General features: G+C 40.8%; 1 protein-coding gene across 16 annotated transcripts in view; it reads left to right on the top strand.

Moving 5' to 3' along the window:
• Positions 1–22,865, top strand: part of LOC132590604 (gephyrin) — a 686,862-nt gene that overhangs the window by 658,937 nt on the left and 5,060 nt on the right. For all 16 annotated transcript variants that reach the window (XM_060263562.1, XM_060263569.1, XM_060263559.1 and 13 more), the window contains 3 exons: positions 4,282–4,346; positions 5,781–5,884; positions 13,534–13,630. In XM_060263562.1, coding sequence (XP_060119545.1) covers positions 4,282–4,346; positions 5,781–5,884; positions 13,534–13,630 — 266 coding nt within the window. The remainder of the gene's footprint in view (positions 1–4,281; positions 4,347–5,780; positions 5,885–13,533; positions 13,631–22,865) is intronic.

The following is a 22,865-nucleotide window of genomic DNA, read 5'->3' as shown; positions in this document are numbered from 1 at the left end:
CCTAAAGACAAAAGGAAAGGGACCCAGTGCTCAAAAACCCAGCGCCCACTTAGCATGGTCATCAAAGAGTGTTTAATGAACTCAAGCAACTATTCACTTCTGAACCTATCCTAATACACCCCGATAAAAATAAAAAAAAATTGTGGTGCAATGTGACGCAAGCAATGTGGCCCAAGCGGCAGTGTTGCTCCAGGAGGAGAAGGACAGGAAATTACATTCCAGTGCCAATCTGTCCAAGAAGTTCTCCCCCACTGAGCAGTACTGGTTAGTATGGGACAAGGAGGCATCCACCATTGAACTATCCTTAGAGACTTGGCGACACTACCTAGAGGGAGCTAGAGTGCCTTTTGAGCTCTGGACCGATCATAAAAACTTAGCGTTCCTGGTAGCCATGAGCAAACTCAGCACCAAACAGGTCCAATGGGCAGGGTTCATTCATAGATTCCGCTGTACCCTGGGGCACATTCCGGGGAAGCAAAACTTCTTGGCAGACACCCTATCCCGCCTCCCACAACATGAAAGCAAGAGGGAGGTGATCATTGACTCGTTCTCCCCCACACACCTGGGAGCCCTCATCACCACACGCAGTCAGACACAGGCGCAATGGGAGGTGGGCCTGGATGAGACTTTCTTCACTGCGTTGTGAGATAAGCTAGCCAAGCTCCCACCCACTCCTGACTTGGCGCTTTCCCAGTCTCCAGATGTGCTATGGCTTAGAGACTCTAAAATATACAAACCGGAATCATTATGTCCCACAGTATTGCAGCGGTCGCATGACTCGAAACTGGGGGGAGCACTTTGGGTTCATCAAAACTCTACACCTGGTGCAATAGCAATTCTGGTGCCCCAGGCTATGGCGGGACATCTCCCTATATGTCCAAGGCTGTCTTACCTGCATCATGGCTAAAAAACGAGGGGGGGGAACCCTTTGAAGAACTTCAGCCACCACCGATGGCTTCCCGGCCATGGGAATGCAACTCCATGGACTTTATAACCAGGGGAAGACCATTGTTTGGGTAGTAGTGGATACTTTTTCCAAACAAGCCCACTTTATTCAATATAAGCAATTACCCACCACTACGAAAATGGCCCAGCTGTTCCTACAACACATTGTTAGGATTCACGGCTTCCACGACCATGGGCCCCAGTTCATTGCCAATTTCTGGGGCCACCTATGCCAATTGACCGGTATCAAACAGGGCTGTAGCTCTGCCTACCACCCTCAGACAGATGAACAGACTGAATGCACGAATGCCATGCTGGAGCAATTCTTGCACTGTTATGATTCTTTTCAACAGGATAACTGGGTCATCCTCCTTCCCTTTGTGGAATATGCTTATAATAATAGTGTGCACAGCTCCACCAACTCCAGCCTGTTCCTAATCGTGGATGGCTATGAGGGCAAGCTGTTTCCAGAACTCCCTTCACAACCACAAGGGACCCAGCAAATATTTTAGCTCTAGAGAAAAAGGCCCAGCAACGACTATACTACTTAAGACTCTTAAGATCACTACAACTGTCAGGGAGTCTGCTGGTTGCCTTTTATCGTAGTTCCATTGAGAGCATTTTATCTTATTGCCTCTGCGTGTGGTTTGGGAGCTGCACGGAAGCAGAGAGAAGGGTGCTCCAAAGAGTGACGAGAAGAGCACAAAAGATTTGTGGATGTTCTCTCCCCTCATTGGTGGATCTGTATAATATGGCATGTAAGAGGAAGATACAAATGATCCTAAGGGACCATACACATCTGGGCCATTTGCTTTTTGAGATCTTACCGTCAGGTAGACGATATAGAGTGTTGAAGGCTAGGACAAACAGATTTAAGGACAGTTTCTATCCAAGTGCTGTGGTTAGGTTAAATGCAGGGTTATGAAGGATTATCTGTTTTAGATGTATTTAATGGTTTAAATGGTTTTAATGGTTTTATGAATGTTTAATGGTTTTATGAATGTTTATTTAATGGTTTAAATGGTTTTAATGGTTTTATGAATGTTTATCCGTTTTAGATGTATTTAAATGGTTTTAATGGTTTAAATGGTTTAATGGTTTCAGATGTATTTAAATGGTTTATGAATATGTGTGTTTGATGTGTTGGTATGTTTGTGGAAGAGCACCTCATTTCGTTGCTCTCTTTTTGTTGAGAACAATGACAATAAATTCATCTATCTATCTATCTATCTATCAGAGTTTAATGAGTGATGGAGTTTGATAACCTGAGGGTGGGGCATAATCCAAAAGGAACTTGTCAAAGCTAAAGAAACCTACAAAGGCCAGTATGATAAACAACACTCCAAATTGTGGGACCTTAAAGTGGAAGATTCCATATATATTTCCACCAAACATCTCCCTAATTCGCAGCATTCAAAGAAGCTGGGGCTTAAATATCTGGGACCTTCTCCAGTCAAACGGATTATTAATAATATGACTATTGAACTGGAATTCCCTAAAGCTCCCGCCTAAATCACTTCCTGCCTTGCTTTGAAAATGTAACTGTTATTCAAAAGTATATATAAGGGGGCCATTGCCTTGACTCACTAGTCTTAGCAAAACCCGTTTTGCTACCAGTAGCATCAGTGACTGAATAAAACTGCCATTTATTAAGGTGGACTGTTTGCGTTGCTTGAGTTAGTAGGGTCTTGACCAGTAACTCCCCCACATGGCTGGGGGAGAGAGGGGGAGGGATTTAAATGCCACTCCCTCCGTTCTCCAGCCCATGATCTCTCTATTGTATGCTATAGAGCCATAAGGTACAATGGAGAGATCTCTCCCTTTTTCTCTTCCCTTCTGCAACCAGCCAATCCTGGCAGGCTGGTTGGGGAAGTGAAGAATGATCGGTGAGAGGTCTCCCCATTGGCTCAGCTGGGGATCTTCTGGGCTGCCCAGTTGAGATTGGACAGCCCAGCAGAGCTCGCAAGACAGCTGATCCTGCAGGGAGAGGTCTCCCTGTAGGCTCAACTGGGGAACTAAGGGAATGCAGCTTGCACCGCCTTTCCTCCTGGGATTAGCTTCTCCAGGAGCCCCATGGTCACAAGACACCTAGGGAAGTTGAGACTTGGAGGGGTGGGAAGTTTAAACTGCCTCCCCTTGGCTTCTCCGGGTGCTCCACAACCATGGGACACCTAGGGAAGTTGAGGCTTGGAGAGGGGGCAGCTTAAACTGCCTCACCTTTATTTCTCCAGGCACCTCATGACTGCAGGTCACCTAGGGAAGGCAAGTCTTGGAGAAGGACAGTTTAAACTGCCTCCCCTTGGTGTCCTCAGGAATCCTGCAGCTATGGGGTGCCTGGGAAAGCCAAGGCTTGGAGGGAAGGAATGAACCCAACCTGAGCCTCCATGGGAGGTTCAGGGAGAGTTCATGGGAGGCACTTTCTCTCCAAAACAATTTGAAATGAGCCACAGACAATCCAAGTTTGTGCTCAAACCTTTGGTTCATGTCCGTCCCTCGTGCTTAGCTTAGATATACAGCTTTGTTATCTAATCCTCACTGTTCACTGCTCTTTTATGATATATTGCTGCAAACTTTTATAATAGGTCACATATTTTGTGATGTTCTTGGGGTTTGGGCCTTCAATCCTTTATTAGCTATAGCTACCAGAGTTATTGTTTCTAGAACTTGCCTTGGAAATATCCTACTTTACAGGGTTGACGTCTTTCTAACCAGGAGGCTTATTCCCTCAGTCTCTGATTGATAAGGAAGTAGGGGGACTGCTGGAGGTGATACCCTGAGGTGTGAGGACTCCAGACTTGATTTTGGCTAGTCCAGCCTGCCTCTTAAACAGGACTTTGGCTTTAAGGTCCTTTGACATGGTCTATTTCTCAAAATTCTCCTTTGTTAGCTTCAGTTAGGCAACCAGACCAATAACTCAATTCACAATAGAACTTCAGAACTGAGGAAATATGCTCATTCATAATTAACAGATGTAAATGTCTTAGGTTAAAGTGTTTAGAAGGCTCTTAACCATTGGAATATTGCAGCTGACATGTGAACAGAAATCCTAGGGAGTAAGTCTCATCATTTCAAAATGGTATACTTCTAAGGTATTTATAGATCTTGTTAGAAACCAAATGTTTTGGAATATTTGGCAAAAGCGTGTCTTTGGAGACTGTTATGGTCAGGATCCAATCATATTGCAAAATGTTAAACTTGACAGTGATTCCCAGGGTATAGAAGTTGGCAAGAAACCCCAGAATATATACCAAATGTAAATATCTATATATTTCAATAGTACTCCAAAGCTTAATTAAAGATTATTGTATAGTTTTAACACTTAGTCTTTCTTCCTAGCTTGCCAACAACCTTTGCAACTTTGGATATTGATGGAGTAAGAAAAATAATATTTGCACTCCCAGGTAAGTCTTGCTAAAAGGAGACATATAATTGTTCTTGACAGATGCACAAAAAGTATAAAACAGCAGAACTTGAGTATGGAAATGTAAACCTCCCGTTACATCTTCCATATGGTCTGGTGGAATTAGGCCAAGGTGGGTAGCTATGTTAGTCTGTCTGTAGTAATAGAATATGAGTTGGAAGGGATCTCCAGGGTCATCTAGTCCAACCCCCTGCACAATAGAAAAGAGCAAGAGTCCAGTAGCACTTTAAAGACTAATAAAATTTGTAGCATGGTATGAGCTTTCATGAGTCACTGCTCTCTTCTTCAGATACAGCTAGAATGCGAGTCCATCTGTCTTATATATTGGGAAGCAGAGTGATTTCAGATACCTAATGGCATTAGCAGGTAAATTACAACAACAGGAGTGATTGGATCAAGTGTGATATGCAGAGGGATGGTAGATATGGAGAAATCATTAATTGTTTGTCAAAGGGACTGACCAGTTTGTCGAATATAGAAGTTGGAAGGACACTGCTGATAATAAATCACATTAGATGATGGGCAGGAGCATGAACTTCAGAAGGTATGGCTGATAGTACTGTGGGGAGGGGTGAACCTTTTCTTGCTTATAGACAGTCTGTTAACCTAAAACAACCTCTCACTTGCAATGATAATTTAACAGTAACATAGACTCTGGCACCAAGGCCTGCAACAAACCAATTTTTGCTGTCATATGGATCTTAGCAACACTGGCAGTGGGTTCAGCAACATCAGCCATACCGTGTGGGGTTCATACTCGTGCTCATCCTCTAGTGTGATTTATGCCATCACATGTCAGCAATCCCTTCCACCCTCTATATTGGACAAACAGGCCAGTCCCTTCAACAAAGAATTAATGACATAAGTCTGACATTAGAAACCACAACATTCAAAAACCAATGAGGCAACATTCTAACCCTCCAGGACATTCAGTTGCTGACCTAAGAGCAACAGTTCTCTTACTAGGAATTTCAAAGGGAGATAAGAAGGTGACCACTGAATTGCAACTGATAATGAAACAATGCATCCAGCTGGATTTAATTGAGACTTATGTGTCCTGCTGCATAACCAATGTTGATTTCTCCAAGCCTACTATCCCTCTGCATATCACACCTAATCCAATCATGCCTGCTAATATCATTTGGCATCTGAAATCAATCCACTTTCCAATATAAAGGACAGATGAACTCCCATTCTAGCTGTATCTGAAGAGGTGAGCAGTAACTCACAAAAGCTCATACCCTCTCACAAATTTTGTTAATCTTTAGGGCGCTACTAAACTCTTGCTCTTTTCTTCTATTACACAGTGGGGTAATCTTGAATACTGTTATAGCAGTGTAATCATTGTCTTTATAATTCCATAAATAATTCAAAATAGCTCATATGTACACTGCTATTGTTTCTTGATCTCCAGGGAATCCTGTGTCAGCTGTTGTTACCTGCAATCTCTTTGTTGTCCCAGCACTGAGGAAAATGCAGGGAATCCTGGACCCTCGGCCCACTATTATAAAAGCCAGGGTAAGAGTTTTTAAACATAAGATGAGCCTCTGAGTTGCTCCATCTAGGTATGAGTTTTACAGTATTAAAGAAATCTCCTATAAACTACAGAAACATCTTTGGCCTAAAATCCCATCCCCTCCCCCTCCACTCCCGATCATCCATGAAATAAGCAGCACTCTGGCAAAGGTTATATTGCCTAATATGCCTGCCTTTTCTTCTTCTTCAGCCTCAGTATGGAGAGAGATTGTTTTGCAAAACTATTTTTGATTTGACTTCTTCTCCTGTTCATGCTCCCAATCCAAATTGGGCTCATGCAGCTGCTATTGGCCTTTTTTAAAAATGCTGGAAAGAACTTATTCTGGATCTCCCAACATCTTTTCTAATTAAGCTATACATGTAGAATAGAGAAGAGATAGACTGTGGATATTCTGTGAGAAAGGTACACATTTTAATTAGGTGTGATCAGGTTTACTTTTGTAGCTTAAGAACATAAGAAGACCCCTTCTTGATGAGACCAATTGTCCATCTAGTTCAGCATCCTGTCTCACACTGTAGTCAACCAGAAAGCCAAGGCCTTCCCCTGATGTTGCTTCCTGGTTCTGGGATTGAAAAGTTTAGCGCCTCTGAATGTTGAAGTTACCCTCAGCCGCGACCATGGCTATTAGCCATTGATTGACATCCTCCATGAATCTAACTAATCCCTTTTTAAAAACTGTTTATTCCTGTGGCCATCACTATATCCTCTGTCAGTGAATTCTACATTTTAATCACTCTCTGTGTAAAGAAGTATTTTCTTTTGTCCGCCCTGAATCTTCTGCCCATCAGCTTCATTGGATGTCCTTGAGCTCCAGCATTTTGGTGTGTTAACCAAATTTATTAAATTTTTGCAATATATTGAAATGTACATCAAATAATAAAAAGGAAAAAAAACAATATTTCAATCCTTATCAATACATTACACATTTTCTTTTTTTTCCCCCTCACTTCCCTCCCCTCTTTTCTTTGATCTCTGTCGGTGCTTCAAGCTATTGAGAAAAAACAATTAAGGTACCATCCGTTTTAGAATCTTGCACTATAAAACTTACATAAAATCTAATAACATCTCTATATCTCTATTTATAATTCGGTCTTCTAGATTTCCTTCAGGACATTGTTAGCACATCCTGAACTTATTTATCTCAATATACTAAATCATATCACCTTAACCTTTTAGTTCACCCATAGTATTACACTTATCTTTCATCTATTATCACACCAGTTATAGCTATTTAATTCTTTTTAAGTATTACACTTATCTTTCATCGATCTATTATCACATCAATTATAACTGTTGTAATTATCATTATATTTTCTAACTGCTAATAAAAGGAGCTATCGTATATTGATTCAAAAAATTCTTTCTAATCACCTGTCTCCCCATTTTCCCCAATTTCAGGTTATACTTTCAAAAACCACCAAATGTCTCTTAACTCTCCATTGCTTTTCAATATAGTCCCAAAACTTCTACCATTCATCTTTAAATTTTTCTGCATCACTGTCTTTCAAGATTCTAGTAAGTCTATCCATTTCACTCCAATGTAAAGTTTTTAAAATCCAGTCCCATTTATCTGGTATTTCAGCTTGCTTCCACCTTTGTGCAAACAATGTTCTTGCAGCTGACAACATATACCACACCAAAGTCCTGTCTTGCTTTGGAAAACTTTCCATTTGTAATCCTACCAGAAAGGTATCTGGTGCCCTTTTAACTGCATATCCCAAAATCTTCGACATCTCTTGTTGAATCATTTGCCAAAATTGTCTTTCTTTTTCACATGTCCACCACATATGGTAAAAAGAGCCTTCATGCTTTTTACATTTCCAGCACCGATCAGATGCCTGCTTGTTCATTTTTGCTAACTTCTTAGGTGTCATATACCACCTGTATTGCATTTTCAAACAGTTTTCTTTTATATTATTACATGCTGATATTTTCATAGAGTTCTTCCATAGGTGTTCCCATGTCTCCATTGAAATTTCTTTATTCATATTTATTGCCCATTTAATCGTTTGAGATTTTACTACTTCGTCTTCTGTAGACCATTTCAATAACAATTTATACATTTTTGCAATCAACTTTTCATCTTCCCCTAATAGCACTTTTTCCATTTCTGTCTGATCTTGCCTTATACCTGTAGTCCTGATATCTTTATCCACTAAACTTTTAATTTGTAGCATCTGGAACCAATTAAATTTGTCTTGCAGTTCTTCCTCTGCTTTTAATTCTACTTTGCCACCCTTAATTTTTAGCAATTGTTTGTATGTAACCCATGAGTCAGAAATCCATTTTATAACTTCCATTGGTACAATCCACAGTGGTTTCCTCTCATCACCATATTTAAAATATCTTTTCCAAGTATTCAACAAACTTCTTCTTATAAAATGATGTTGGAAGAAACCATCCATCTTCTCCTTCCCATAATACAAATATGCATGCCAACCAGATAGATTTCCATGACCTTCTAACGCCAATAACTTCTGGTTGGATAAGGTTATCCAGTCCTTGAGCCATACTAAACATACTGCTTCATGATATAATTTAAGATCCGGCAGTTGAAAACCTCCTCGTTCTTTTGCATCAATTAGTATTTTCCTTTTGATTTTTGGGTTTTTTTCCCGCCCATACAAATTCAGAAATCTTTTTTTTGCCATCTATTGAATTGTTTAACATCTTTCACAATTGGAATTGTTTGGAAGAGGAACAACATTCTTGGTAAGACATTCATTTTCACGGCAGCTATCCTGCCCCAAAGAGACAAGTTCAGTTTGTTCCATTTCATCATATCAGCTTCAATTTTATGCCAAAGTTTATCATAGTTATTTTTAAACAGATCTATATTTTTCATCATGATCTCTACACCCAAATATCTTACTTTCGAGGTGACTTCACATCCAGTTGCATTTTGAAGTTCTTTCTGTTTGCACAATAATAAATTTTTACTTAAAATTTGCAATTTTTTTTTATTTATGTAAAACCCAGCAAGGTCACCATATTCTCTGATTTTTTCCAATAACAATGGTAATACTTGTATTGGATTTTCAGTAATAAACATCACATCATCTGCAAAGGCTCTATATTTATAAGTCCATCCTTTCAATTTTAGCCCCTCTATTTCCTTATCTTCTGTTATTTGCAACAACAAAATCTCTAGAGTCATTATAAATAGCAATGGGGATAGAGGGCAACCTTGTCTTGTACCTTTGCTGATAACAATTTGCTCCGTTAAATCTGAATTAACACATAGTTTAGCTCGCTGTTCAGTATATATCACCTTCACCAAGTCTTTTCCCAACTATACTTTTTCCATCACAGCAAACAAAAAGTCCCAATTAAGATTGTCAAAGGCTTTCTCCACATCAGCAAAAAAGAGTGCCACTTCTTTTTCTGGATGTTTTTCATAATAGTCTACAATGTCCACCACTATTCTGATATTGTCTCTAATTTGCCTCTTCGGGAGAAAGCCTGCTTGCTCCTCACAGATAAACCTATGCAGGTATTGTTTTAGCCTTTCTGCCAAAATTTTTGCAAAAATTTTGTAGTCATTGTTAAGCAATGAAATCGGTCTATAATTTTTCACATTTGTAGCATCTCTGTCTTCTTTTGGTAACAATGAAATAACTGCTTCTTTCCAAGTATTTGGCAGTTGCCCATCCAAACGGATATTATTCATCAATTTTTGGAGCATTGGAACTAATATATTTATAAGAACTTTGTAAAATTTTATTGAAAAGCCATCTGGTCCCGGTGCTTTTCCTATTTTTATTGAACTGATTGCAGCTTCTATTTCACCTTTTTCAATTGGATCATTCAATGTTTCTTTCATCATTTCTGTTCACATTTTGTAAATAAGCTTCTATTCTTTCTTTATCAACTCGCTGGCCTTTAAATAAGTTAGCACGGTACTTGTAGAATTCCCTTTTGATGCCCTCCTGGTCTACAATTTCTTTGCCACCGGTTTTAATCTTGTTTATGTATTTATTTTCCCTACTTTTCTTCATTTGCCACGCCAAATACTTTCCAGGTTTGTTTGCCCCTTCAAAAGATTTTTGTTGGAGTCTTTTCAAATTCCATTCTATCTCTTTATTCAGTAAATGACTTAACTGACGCTGTAAAATTGTAATTTCTCGCAAAATTTTCTTTTTCCCCGGTCTCTTTCTTAATTCAATTTCTTTTTTACTTATTTCCTTTTGTAAGTCCAACAATTGCTTTTCATTTGCCCTTCATTCCTTATTATTCAATGTAATTAATGTTCCTCTCATCACAGCCTTATAGGCATCCCAAACCGTTTGAAATTGTACCTCTTGGTTGTCATTTATTTGGAAAAAAGCTTTGGTTTCTTTTTCTAGAGATGCCATTACCTCCACTTTCTGTAATAAGTCATCATTTATCCTCCACCTCCTCTCTTTTTTCCTCCCTTTAGCCAATCACATCAACGGGTTATGGTCTGCACCTATTTTCAAAAGAATCTCTACTTTTTTTGTGATCAGCCCCAGCTCTTTTGTAGCCCATAACATATCAATCCTAGAAAAGGTATTATGTCTGGCTGAAAAAAAAGTATAGTCTCATACCCTGGGGTTGAATTTTCTCCACACATCTTCTAAGCTCTCTTGTTTAATTAGTTCAAAAAATGCTTTAGGTAGTTTCCCATTTACATTTTTTCCCCCAGATCTATATAAGGAGTTCTGGATAGTTCCATTAAAGTCACCCATAAGCATTATCTGATCGTATGTTACTTGATCCAGTTGTTTCATAATATCATTGAAAAAATCACTCTTAGCTCCATTAGGAGCATAAAGTCCCAACAATAGAGTCTTTTTGCCATACATCAAAACTTCTACTGCCAAATATCTACCTTCATTATCTTTAAAAATCAGTTTGGGCTCCAGCTCCTTTATGTAAAAAATCACTCCCCTTTTTTTTTCTTTAGCCAATGAACCAAATTCTTCCCCTAAAAATTTGTTACGCAAAAATTTGTAATCCAATTGTCTAATGTGTTCTTTTTGTAAACAAATTATATTACATTTTTGTTTTGTAATCCAATGAAATGTCGCTCTTCGTTTCTGTGTCGAATTTAGGCCATTAACATTCCAAGAAATTAATTTGTAATCCATAATGATTCTTCAATTAAGCTGTGTCCCCCAAATCCTTATTGTCCGCCAAAAACCCTTCCATGCCTTGAATGTCTATTATGGAATACTTCAGCCCTTTATACTCAAAAGTAAGTCTGGCTGGTAAAATCCATCTATATCTTGTACCTTTTGCCTTTAATTTATCCGTCAAAGGTTTAAATTGTCTTCTGTCACTGATGAGCTTCCTTGGTAGTTCCTTCATTATTCTGACTCTACTCTCCTCCACCAATTCTTTTGCAAATTGTTGGCTCAAGAGCCTTCCCACTATATCTCTAATGGTAAATTTAATTACTGTGTCTCTTGGCAATTTACGCCTTCTGGCAAACTCTGAATTGACCCTGTACATGTAATCACATTGATCTTCAGTCTTCTCTGGATCTTCACTCAAATATTCAGCAATAATAGTCATGATGTATTTCTTTAAGTCCTCTTGATTATTTTCTGGCACCCCCCTCAGACGTACAAAGTTCTCCATCAGCTTACAGTCTTGTAGTAGAACTTTTTCTTGAATCTTCTTTATTGTAACATCTTGATTTGTAACTCTATTTTTCACTTCTTGCATCTTCTGTGTTGTTGCTTGTGACTCCTTCCTCAGATCTTCAATTTCTTTCTTGATCTCTTTCTTTACAGCTTCAGCACTGGAATTTATTTCTTTTGCTAGTTCCTTAGTTATCTCTTTTGTTATTTCTTTAGTCTCTTTAGTCAACTTTTTCTCACTTGTAGTTATCAAATCTTTTATTGCCTTTGTTAATCTGGCCTCCATAGCATCCAGCTGTTCTTGGGCAATCTTAGACATTTTGCCCTCTACTGAGCCAGCTCTTCCACGTGTTCTTAGTTCGTATTTTGGATCAGACATCAGACGTCAGTGTTCCCATATCATATAATAGACCCCAGGTTGACCTCACCAAACTACAAACCGATAACAGGGTTCAATAGATTAGAGCATGCCCTCTTCAGCAAGCCCAAAATCGCCGTCCTCAGAGCTTCCTGGGCCAAGATATTAATATTTAAAGTTTTGTAAACATTCAGAATGGCGGCTGCAACTTTTTCAGGCCCCTACTCTATGATTTTTTGGGCTAGAGTAGGCCTGGAGGTCTAGGATGTGTCCCTCTTCTCCCAGCGCTGTTTCTTGACTCTCTGGAAATGAAGTTCTGTTCTCAATGGTTTCCACTCTCGAGATATTTCGATCGTCACTTCCTGTTTCCCAATTGCAAGCCGAGGCTTTGTTATGACGGGGGATTTTTTTGCAGAAGCCACAAAGGTAAACAAATCTTGTGGGGTTTTTTGAGTTTTACAGCACCTATTAAAGTCCCAAAGCCACGATTTTACCCCCAGCCTCTGTAACACAGCTTTACTTCTTTGCAAATAGTTCCAAATCTTTGTTTCTTTAGTTTAAAAAGTTCTTTTAGACCCGGAATGAAAGATAAGAATTGTACCTTATCAAGTGTCCAAAACTTCCTTACACTGATCATTCCAATCTTCAGTAGTCTATAGTCCATAGAAAGTTGGGGTTGGGTGAACTTATGTCAACTTAATGACTCCAAAAAGCCTTTGTAGACGTTATGCAATTTTTCACGGGAGATTCTTCAAAGCCAAAAAAGAGCCCCAGCAGGACTCCTCGCCAGCCAAAGTTAAACTCCTCAAAATCTTGCAAGCATGTCTTGGACTCTTCCCATAACTGGGAGGGTAGGCAGCAGGTGATAAAAACACCTTTTATGTCCAGAACAAAGGCGTTGGTCCACGCCACGAAAGGGAGATGCGTCAGTTCCCCATCTTTCCAACTCCGGAAGTCCCTTGAGTTCTTGCATTTTGGGACAGAGAGAAAAATTTATCTTTGTCATCTCTCTCCACCCCATGCATATTTTTATAAAGCTTTTCAGTAGTCAAAGCAGTATGCTTTTCTTGTAAATCTGAGCCAACTACAGAATAACATTTTGCACTTGTGGGCTAGGTTTTGGGGTGATTTTGTGGATGTTTAGCCATTACAGTTCAGAGTCCTTTTAATTTTTGTTGTGGAATGACCTACCTGAGGAGATCAGGAAGGCCCCCATACTTCCATCATTTTGCAAAGTATGTAAAACAAAATTTTCCAGGAGGGTATTTTTATAAAGATAATTTGGCTATATTATAACAGAGTGATTCAGAAAGCTGTTTCAATAAAGGGGACAGGTCTGTGGACTGTGATATTGTGTATAATACATGTTATCTATTGCATATATAATCTTGCTCTGATTGTATTGTTTTTGTAGTTATGTAATAACATTTTCTGCATTGTACATGTCTAATATTCTGTGCTTTGTTTCAGGTTTCTGTAATCCTAGTCCAACCACATTGCTAATTAGATGTTCCATCCTATTGATAAATTGATTTTTCATCCTATTGATTAATTGATTTACACTGTGTAATCTGCCTTAAATCTCAGTGAGAAATATGAACTATAAATAATGTAAATAAATAGTATGAAGGAAATTATATTTTATTTCTCTGTATGCTTTCTTCAGTTATCATGTGATGTGAAATTGGACCCTCGTCCAGAATACCATCGGTGCATACTGACTTGGCATCACCAAGAACCACTGCCTTGGGCACAAAGTACAGGTTAGCTACAGAATATCTCTCTCTCTCTCTCTCTCTCTCTCTCTCTGGCAGAAAGAAGAAATACAAGTGACTTTCACTCCATCATAATTAGTGTGAAATGTCTGAAACAAAGTTGTACACGTGAGATGCATAAACTTCCTACCCCTACCTTCTTCACATTATGGAGTTCATGCACTTCAGTAACTTTGGATAAAGCAAAAAATAAGGAGTTTAAACTTCCTGTACTGCTTCTTTTAAAAACATTAGGAAACCTACTTGCTCTAGAAAAAATACTAATTTAAGCTGGCAGGATTTTCCCCTTAGATTTTTATATCACAGCTTGTGCTGGTGTTCCAATTCAGAATTATTATTACTTCTGCAGCTGCTATTTAGTGGGAATCAGGTGGAAGTAAGTTGACAATGGGCAGTCAAATGACTTTAAAATCATCCTGCTTCAAGCAACCATGGTTTTGTATGTCACATTTTATATGTGATTGATTAAATCTAAGACTTTGTGACAAGTGTTACTTACAGAGAATGACACTTAATAGAATCTGAGTTTGAAGCAAAACCCATTCAATGAAGTGTTCCAAAAGAAAAATCTCTTGTCACTTAGGCTGATGTCTATGGCTTTCTGTTATCACAATTTGAGATGCTACAGAAAAAGAAAAAAGGGATCCAAGATCTTCGGACAAATAATAATAATAATACCTTTTATTTATATCCCGCCCTCCCCGCCAAAGCAGGCTCAGGGCGGCTAACAACAAAGTTCAAATATACATAATACAAAACAACATTTTAAACCATAATTAATTAAAACTATTAAAATTCTAAAACAGTAAAATTAAATTGTGCTATTGTCTAAATGGCGAACTTAATTAGCAGTTCTAGTCTGCGAAGGCCATTCGAAACAAACTGGTCTTACAAGCCCTGCGGAATTGCTCAAGGTATCTTCTGGAAGTTGGTTCCATAGCTGTGAGGCCATAACAGAAAAAGCCCGGTTACGGGTACTTTGGAGTTTTACTTCTTTTGGCCCGGGGATAGTCAGCAGGTTCTTCCCTGCTGACCTCAGTGCTCTCTGGGGTTCCTGTGGGGAGAGACGGTCCCTAAGGTAGGCAGGTCCTCGGCCATATAGGGCTTTAAAGGTAATGACCAGCACTTTGTAACGAATCCGGTAAGTAAATGGCAGCCAGTGCAGTTCACGCAATCCTGGCCGTATGTGCTCCCACTTTGGGAGCCCCAGCAGTAACCTAGCGGCCGCGTTCTGCACTAGCTGCAGCTTTTGGGTTCGGCACAGAGGCAGCCCCATGTAGAGGGCATTACAGTAATCTAATCTCGAGGTGACCGTTGCATGGATCACTGTTGCCAGGTCTCGACGCTCTAGGAAGGGGGCCAACTGCCTCGCCCACCTCAGATGAAAAAAGACTGACTTGGCTGTGGCTGCTATCTGGGCCTCCATTGATAATGAAGGCTCCAGTAGAACTCCCAGGCTCTTGACCTGGTGCGCCGCTGTCAGCAGCGCCCCGTCGAAAACCGGGAGAGATATTTCTCCTCCCAGAGCGCCCTGACCGAAGCAAAGGACCTCTGTCTTTGCTGGATTCAGTTTCAGCCCACTCAGTCTTAACCAAGTTGCCACGGCCTGCAGTGCCAGGTCCAAATTCCCTGGGACGCATCCAGGCCGGCCGTCCATTAGCAAATAGAGCTGGGTGTCATCTGCATATTGGTGACACCCAAGCCCATACCTCCTGGCAATCTGGGCAAGGGGGCACATATAGATATTAAATAGCATCGGCGATAGAACTGCTCCCTGAGGCACCCCACAATGTAGTGTGCGTCTCTGGGAAAGCTCTCCCCCGATTGCCACCCTTTGTCCCCGATCTTCGAGGAAGGAGGAAAGCCATTGTAAGGCCAACCTCCGAACCCCGACATCGGCGAGGCGGCGGGTCAGTAGCCGGTGGTCGACCATTTCGAACGCAGCCGACAGGTCTAACAAAATCAGCACCGCCAAACCGCCTTGATCCAGATGCCGCTGGAGGTCATCCGCCAAGGCAACCAGCACTGTTTCCGTCCCATGACCTGGACGAAAGTCAGACTGGCAAGGGTCCAGGATGGAAGCGTCATCCAGAAAACCCTGCAACTGCAACGCCACTGCCCTCTCTATAATTTTACGTAAAAACGGTAAATTTGAGACCGGCCGGTAGTTCTCCAATTCGGCCGGGTATGCTGTAGTCTTTTTCAGGAGGGGACAGACCAGGGCCTCTTTTAGAGGCGTTGGAAAGTGCCCCTCCAAGAGGGATCTGTTTATGATGTCCCGTAAAGGACATCCAAGCTCCCTCAGGCAAGATTTAATCAGCCAAGAGGGGCACGGGTCCAAATCACAAGTTGTTGGGCATGCAGAGGAGAGAATTCTGTCGACTTCCTCCAGGCTGAGTGGGTCGAAATGATCCAAGACTAAACCAGAAGACAGGCACGGAGCCTCCAGTTCATGTACTGTACATGTGATGGGCAGGTCCTGGCGGAGCGACGTGATTTTGTCTGCAAAGAATTTCACAAAAGCCTCACAGCCTATCTCCAATTCTCTAACGTTTGGCCTGCCCTGAGGCAGTGTAGTTAGGTCTCCAATTATTCCAAATAATTGAGCCAGGTGCGAATTTGCAGACGCAATCTTGGCTGCGAAGTAATCTTTCTTCGCAGCCTTGAGTGCCATCTCATAAGACCTCATAAACGATCTATAGGATGTTCTCGCCACTTCGTCACGAGTGCGCCGCCACTGCCTCTCTAGTCGTCTAAGCCCTTGTTTTAGCTGGCGTAACTCCAAGGTATACCATGGAGCCAGCTTCGAACAAGGGCGCAGAGGACGTCGAGGTGCGATCTCGTTGATTGCCCCAGACAGCCGATCTTGCCAGGCCTCGACTAGGGTGTCAAGGGAATCGCCAGAGGGCCAGGGGTCCCGAAGGACTATCTGGAATCGTTCCGGGTCCATCAGGCCCCACGGGCGAGCCAAAATAGGCTCTCCGCCCTTACAGGGTTGGTGTGGCGTCTCCATACGAGCCTTGAGGGCTAAGTGATCCTACCATGGCACCGCCTCCGTTGCGATATCGTTCACTTGAATCCCGGACACAAAGATCAGGTCCAATGTGTGTCCCGCCTGATGCGTAGGAGTCGTAACAAATTGAGAGAGTCCCAGTGTCGCCATGGAAGACACTAGGTCCATTGCCCGATTAGAGGCCGCGTCATCGGCGTGGACATTAAAGTCGCCCAAGACTACCAGCCTCAGGTAATCCAACGCCCAGCCCGACGCCGCCTCCATCAGGGATGGTAAGGCGCTGGCTGGTGCATTAGGCGGACGATACACCAGCCAGATTGCCAACCCCTCTCCGACATCCCACGCTAGGCCAACACATTCAACGCCCTCGATCGTTGGGGCCGGGAGAGCCCGGAAGGAGAAAGCCACCTTTCATTGGTCCCAAACAAACAAAAGAAAAATCATAAATCATCCTTCATCTATTTTGCTAACACTGTTCAGAAATCAGGCAGGTTGTTCGCTCCTACAACTTACCTGTAATGGCTATGTCAATATTTTATACTTGTAATAATAAAAAACCTTAGACAACGGGTGTCGAACTCATTTGTTATGAGGGCCAGATTTTACATAAATGAGACCTTGTTGAGCTGGGCCAGGCCATGTGTGCCATAAAATGTAATGCCAGGTAGAGGCATTAGCACACTTGCAATATTTTGTTTTGCAGTCTCTAATAAATGTCACCTCTTGCTATGAATTATTGCATCAAAAACTGCAGACAATGTCTGTGCTGTATCAATCTTGAATATAATGTTCAGGTGTTGTTCAAGTGTGCAAACCTACTTTTGATTTATTGACATTCATTACAGAGATCTCATAGTCAGTGCTTTGAGCCTAAGACTCAGAGAAAAACATGAAGCAGCTGGGCATTGTGAGATTTTGTACATAAGTTGCTTCATGTGCTGGTCAAGAACATGTGAAGGCACCATGGCATAGACTGAGAGTTATGTGCTGGTCTACAAAACTATAGTCTTCCCCAGAAAAATAACTACAACTCCTATGTGGCAGTGCAAGAACAGAGAGACAGCCATGTACAGTGGTCAGTATCAGTCTACTATCTGAGAAGTCTAAATTCAAGATCACCAATCAAAGGAAAATATGAAAGAAAAATCAAGGGAAATTTGCCGAGTAAACCTGGGCTGGACACACACACTCTCAGCCTAATCCTGGCTTGTTGTTATTGCTCTTCTAAATAGTTCACATGCATTCTTATTGAGAAAGACTGGATGGCATGAATACAGTGAAAAAGAGGAGGGGAACTCAGTTGCACCCATAACAAGCCCAACAAAACTCTATCTCTTGCTCTCTGTAGCAAGGCAAAAAGCAGCCACAAGTATAGCCACCTTCAAGAAGGGTTTAGATAAATATATGGAGCACAGGTCCATCAGTGGCTATTAGCCACAGTGTATGTGTGTATATAAAATTTTTTGCCACTGTGTGACACAGAGTGTTGGACTGGATGGGCCGTTGGCCTGATCCAACATGGCTTCTCTTATGTTCTTATGTTCTCATACCTTCAAATAAAATGTCACTAGTCTTAAAAGCCCTTTCTTTGTATCTCTTCCAATGGTGGTGACAGGCAACGGAAGCTCTGATCCTTTCCTTCCTTTCCCAGAGGACAAGAGGGAGGAGCTTTAGCCACTAGAAGGAAAAGAGGTTTGGCTCAGTAGCTCTGCAGTGTGATTGATTGAGCCTGGCAAACTTAATCACACAGCAAAGCTATAGATCCAAGCTCCTATAGATCAAGCTCCTCCTTTCTCCTCCTCCCTTTGGGAAAAAGGAGGAGGAAGAGGGAAAGAGAGGAGAGGCTGCTTTGCTGGCTGATCGCAGGGGAGAAACCCAAAATGACAACCGAAAAAAGCAGGCAAGGGAGAAGGAAGCAGACAATGGCCAGTTGCTGGTGGGCCTGATTAGAGCCCTCTGGGGTCCAGATCAGGCCCACGAGCCATATGTTTGACACCCCTGCATTAGACCCTCTAGTTTTTTTAGTAGTCAAGGTAGTATGCCATTCCTGCAAATGTGACTACCAGTGTAACATTTTCATCTGCTAACTAGGTTTTTGAATATTTTTGTGGAAGTTTAAGCTGATTTCTGTTCAGGATCCATTTAGTATAAAGAAAATAACATTCAGATCTCCACTGTAAATTTACTAAACAGACCCTATTGCCAGTCTGGTATAGTGATGTAGAGAGCCAGTTTGATATAGTAGTTAAGTGCGTGGACTCTTATCTGGGAGAACCGGGTTTGATTCCACACTCCTCCGCTTGCAGCTGCTGGAATGATCTTGAGTTAGCCATAGCTCTCACAAGCGTTGTCCTTGAAAGGGCAAAACTCACAAAGAAAAAAGATCACCAGAAATTAACAAAGCTCCCTGATGCAGCTATCTTACTTAGTCCCTACTCTGTTTCAATACCTGGTCCAAGTAGACCAGACTAACCCCACCAAGGGGCAAGGGAATAACTCCTTCCAAGAGCAGCCTCATTGCTGCTTAGCTTCAAGGAGTGACCCCCTTCCATCTAGTGGGAGGCCTCCTGTTGGCAGTCTTGTTTGCCCAGTGTTGCTCTGAGTGGAATAATTTAAAAAAAAAAACCCTGGCTATGTCATGACATTACTTTCAGAGAAAACCTGGAAGTGACATATGGTAGCTCTAAGAAGCACAAGAAACTATGTGGTTTTATTGCAGACTTTCTGCTGATTTCTAGAGCTATACTACATCACCTTGGGGTTCTCCCTGGAATGACATAGCTGAAGTCCCTCAACTCCCCCATTTCCCTGCCCTCAGCCCTCTTGCTGGTTGCCAGGCTTACCAACCCTAATGCAGGGCCTTATTTGCTTTTTCTCCAGGCTGTACATCACCTGTGATTAGCTTCTGCTTCTTCATCAGCCCAATCATAAGCCATAGAGGTTCTTGGGAACTGTAGGCCTATCGTAAAATTTACACAAAAGACTCAGAACTCTGTAGAAGAGAGGGTTCATTGAGGGCCTACAGACTGCTTTAGCCTGTGACCCAAGGTAGTGACAGCACATGTTCCAGTTTGTGTATTCTTCTTGATTATAGATGATTGAACTTGAGAGAACTGCCCTGACATTAATAATAATGACATACAGTATTTAATTTTTTCTGACAACAACGAAGACAAAATCCATTGATACTGTCTACTGTTTCCTATTCAAATATATAAGACAAGCATGTGCATTTTATTCCAGGGGGAATCAAAGTCTGGAATACAAAGAAATAACAATAATTATTAGATAATAAACACGAAACCTGCATATGTTAGATTGAGACTGTTTGGAAATCCAATCCTGGGTCCTCTTAGCTACCGCCTTACTGCCCAGCAAACAGTGCCTTTAAAAAATACATACAGATTTACTGAACAGACAAAATTAAGAATACTATTAAGTAACACAGTCTTTAGAATCAATTAGAAAAAACAATATAATTTTCTTTCTAACACTTTAGTACCTAGCAATAACTGGTGCACCATTAAAAATAGCAGAATCCAGGCTAGAAGGTTATACATCTGTCCCATGGGATAAAAAGCTAGCATTGTGTCACCATTATCTAAGGCCCAATTATAATTCTCTGCTCTGTGACATCAGGTGGTCTTCAGAATCCAATCAAAGTGCTCGTTCACTGGAGCCCTCCAAGATATGATGCAATTTACTCCTGACTCCCCCTCCCATCTAATTTCTGAATTGAGCACAGGCCTTTTCACTTGACCAGTTATTACGTTCCACTATCACACATTGAAAGAGATACAGATAGGCTAATTACAAACACCTGCAAGCTGAAGCAGATGCACTATTATTTGTGTTAACCCTTGGTGAAACTTGGATGCTTTGCCTCACAGCGACCCTATTCTTTAGTTTACTCAGTCAAATTACCATCAGTACTTACTACAATGGGCCATAGCTCCTTTTTTATTTTAAATAATATTTTATTTAATTAAATAATATTATAATCTTTCAATAGAAATTAGTACATTAATCAGAGTATACAGAAATGAAATATAATGTTACAGATCGTCAGTAAAACTGAGTCTAAACATCTGCACACAGTAAACTAAAAATACAAATGCAGAGCTGAGAAGTAAATTGGACAACAGAGATTAACACCAGCAGTATATCAGTGTATTAGATTAGGGAATAGATATCATCTAATCAGTGTGAACAGAGAAGAGAGAGGTGACTTTTACTTACAACACAGCAGTCATTTGAGAGAGCAGACCAACACTTGAGCATTTCTCTAGGAGACTGAGGCTGATTACGCACTCATCTTGCTCTGGGGCAGGCTTCTGTTTCTATGCACAGCAAGCTGGCGATTTTTCACCAGTTGCTCCGCACCGCCATTTTGTGCTGGACAAACCCGTGATTTGCCACGGCGCAAGATAAACCTGAAGCAACAGGTTTACACTGTATGGTGCGGCAAATTGTGGGTTTGCCCCGCACAAAATGGCTGCATGGAGCAACCAGTGCGAAATCGCCAGCTTGCTCCGCACAGAAACGGAAGCCTGCCCCGGAGCAAGGTGAGTGCAGAATCTGCCTGGATTGGCCAGATGTATCTTTAAACTTATCTAAAGTATATGTAATCTTACCTAGGATAAAGTATATGTAATCTTACCTAGGATAAATAACTCCCATAACTTCAAGTGCCATTCTTGGAGTGATGGAATTGAAGTAGACCTCCAATGTGACGCTATAAGAATTTAGCAGCGATTATCATTATCATAATTAGGTCTTGTTTTGTTTTGGAAATTGTTCAAGTTTCCCACAGATTGAGAAGAATTAATTCCAGAGTTAAGGGGATCAAATGACCTGTTATTATATGGATTTGGTGTTAGATTTGTTTCCAAAATTTACCTATCAAATTACAAGATCACCAGCCATGGAAAAAATGTCCCGGTTCCCCACATTGTCTCCAGAAGGTTGGAGGCATCATGGGGTTTGAGTGAGCTAATTGCACAGGGGTTAGGTACCAACATGAAATGACCGTTACTATTGACTCTTTTTATGATGTAACCCGCCCTGGGCCTGTTCTACGGGAAGGGCAGGCTAAAAATCGAATAACATAAATAAATTTTGAAGTTGAATATTCAGAACTCTTCAGGTGGTGAGCAGGGAGTCCCAGATTTGGTTCCACTGGTCTGCCGTGAGCTCTTTATTCAAGTCTGCATGCCCAGGCAATTGATATTTTATCTTCCTAATGGAAGCTGGCTGTAATAAAATTTTGTAAATTGTAGAGAGCAGACCCTGAACCAGACTAATTTTGCTGACCAGCAATCTTTCAAATTCTGTTAAGGATTTCGAAAGAGGGTACCTTTCAGAGTTCAAAGTAGAGATAAGTTGTATATATTCAGACCAAGGCAAGGATACCTGTTCAAGTTTTGATTTATTATGTGGTGCCCCCTTGCTGGTAACATCCCAAAATGGAGTCAGACACGTTGTTCTCCATTTCTAAAAGGAATTACATTCTTGTTCTGGGGGAAACCAGGACCTGCCTACAAAGGTTATCAATATGGAGGGTGGTGGAGCCAGCCTTGAACAAGTCTTAGTCCAGATTTTTAATGTAGCTTCAATGAAGGGATTATTATAGTTTGAATACAAATGTTTATCAGTTTCAGTTTCAGTTTGCTTTATTACGGTCCATGACCAAATACACAGCACAATGCAGGCCAACAACAACCACATAAAAATTGTAAAAATCAAGATGGACCTAAATAGGTGAAACGTAAGATATTTTAAAAATAAATGTGAAAATAAAATATAGGACATTAGTATGAATAATGAGATATGACAAATAATACGGTAGTGGTCAAACATCTTCTAGCTTAATAAATATAGTACATATAATAAAAATTTAAAAATTATACAGCTCCAGAAAAAATATTAACTAGAATACACTGGTTAAAATTACAATCTGTTACCTCGACATTAACTTGTAAGAACCATAAAATGCAATTTGATTGCATGGGAACAAAATTTGGCAACTTTATGCATGGTCTCTGTATTTATATCAGTTTCAGTAGCATTTGTGATGGTATACAGAGTACTCAGGCACTTAAGAAAAGATAAAATACAAGCTTGGAAATATTCAAAAAAGAGTCAGTTCAGGACCCCTTCTTTACATAATCCTCACAAATGTTTATCATGTATAACCCACAAGATTTCCTG

This window comes from Heteronotia binoei, unplaced genomic scaffold, assembly GCF_032191835.1.
Source record: "Heteronotia binoei isolate CCM8104 ecotype False Entrance Well unplaced genomic scaffold, APGP_CSIRO_Hbin_v1 ptg000334l, whole genome shotgun sequence".
Taxonomy (NCBI): Eukaryota; Metazoa; Chordata; class Lepidosauria; order Squamata; family Gekkonidae; genus Heteronotia; species Heteronotia binoei.
This window is presented reverse-complemented; position numbering and strand designations above follow the sequence as displayed.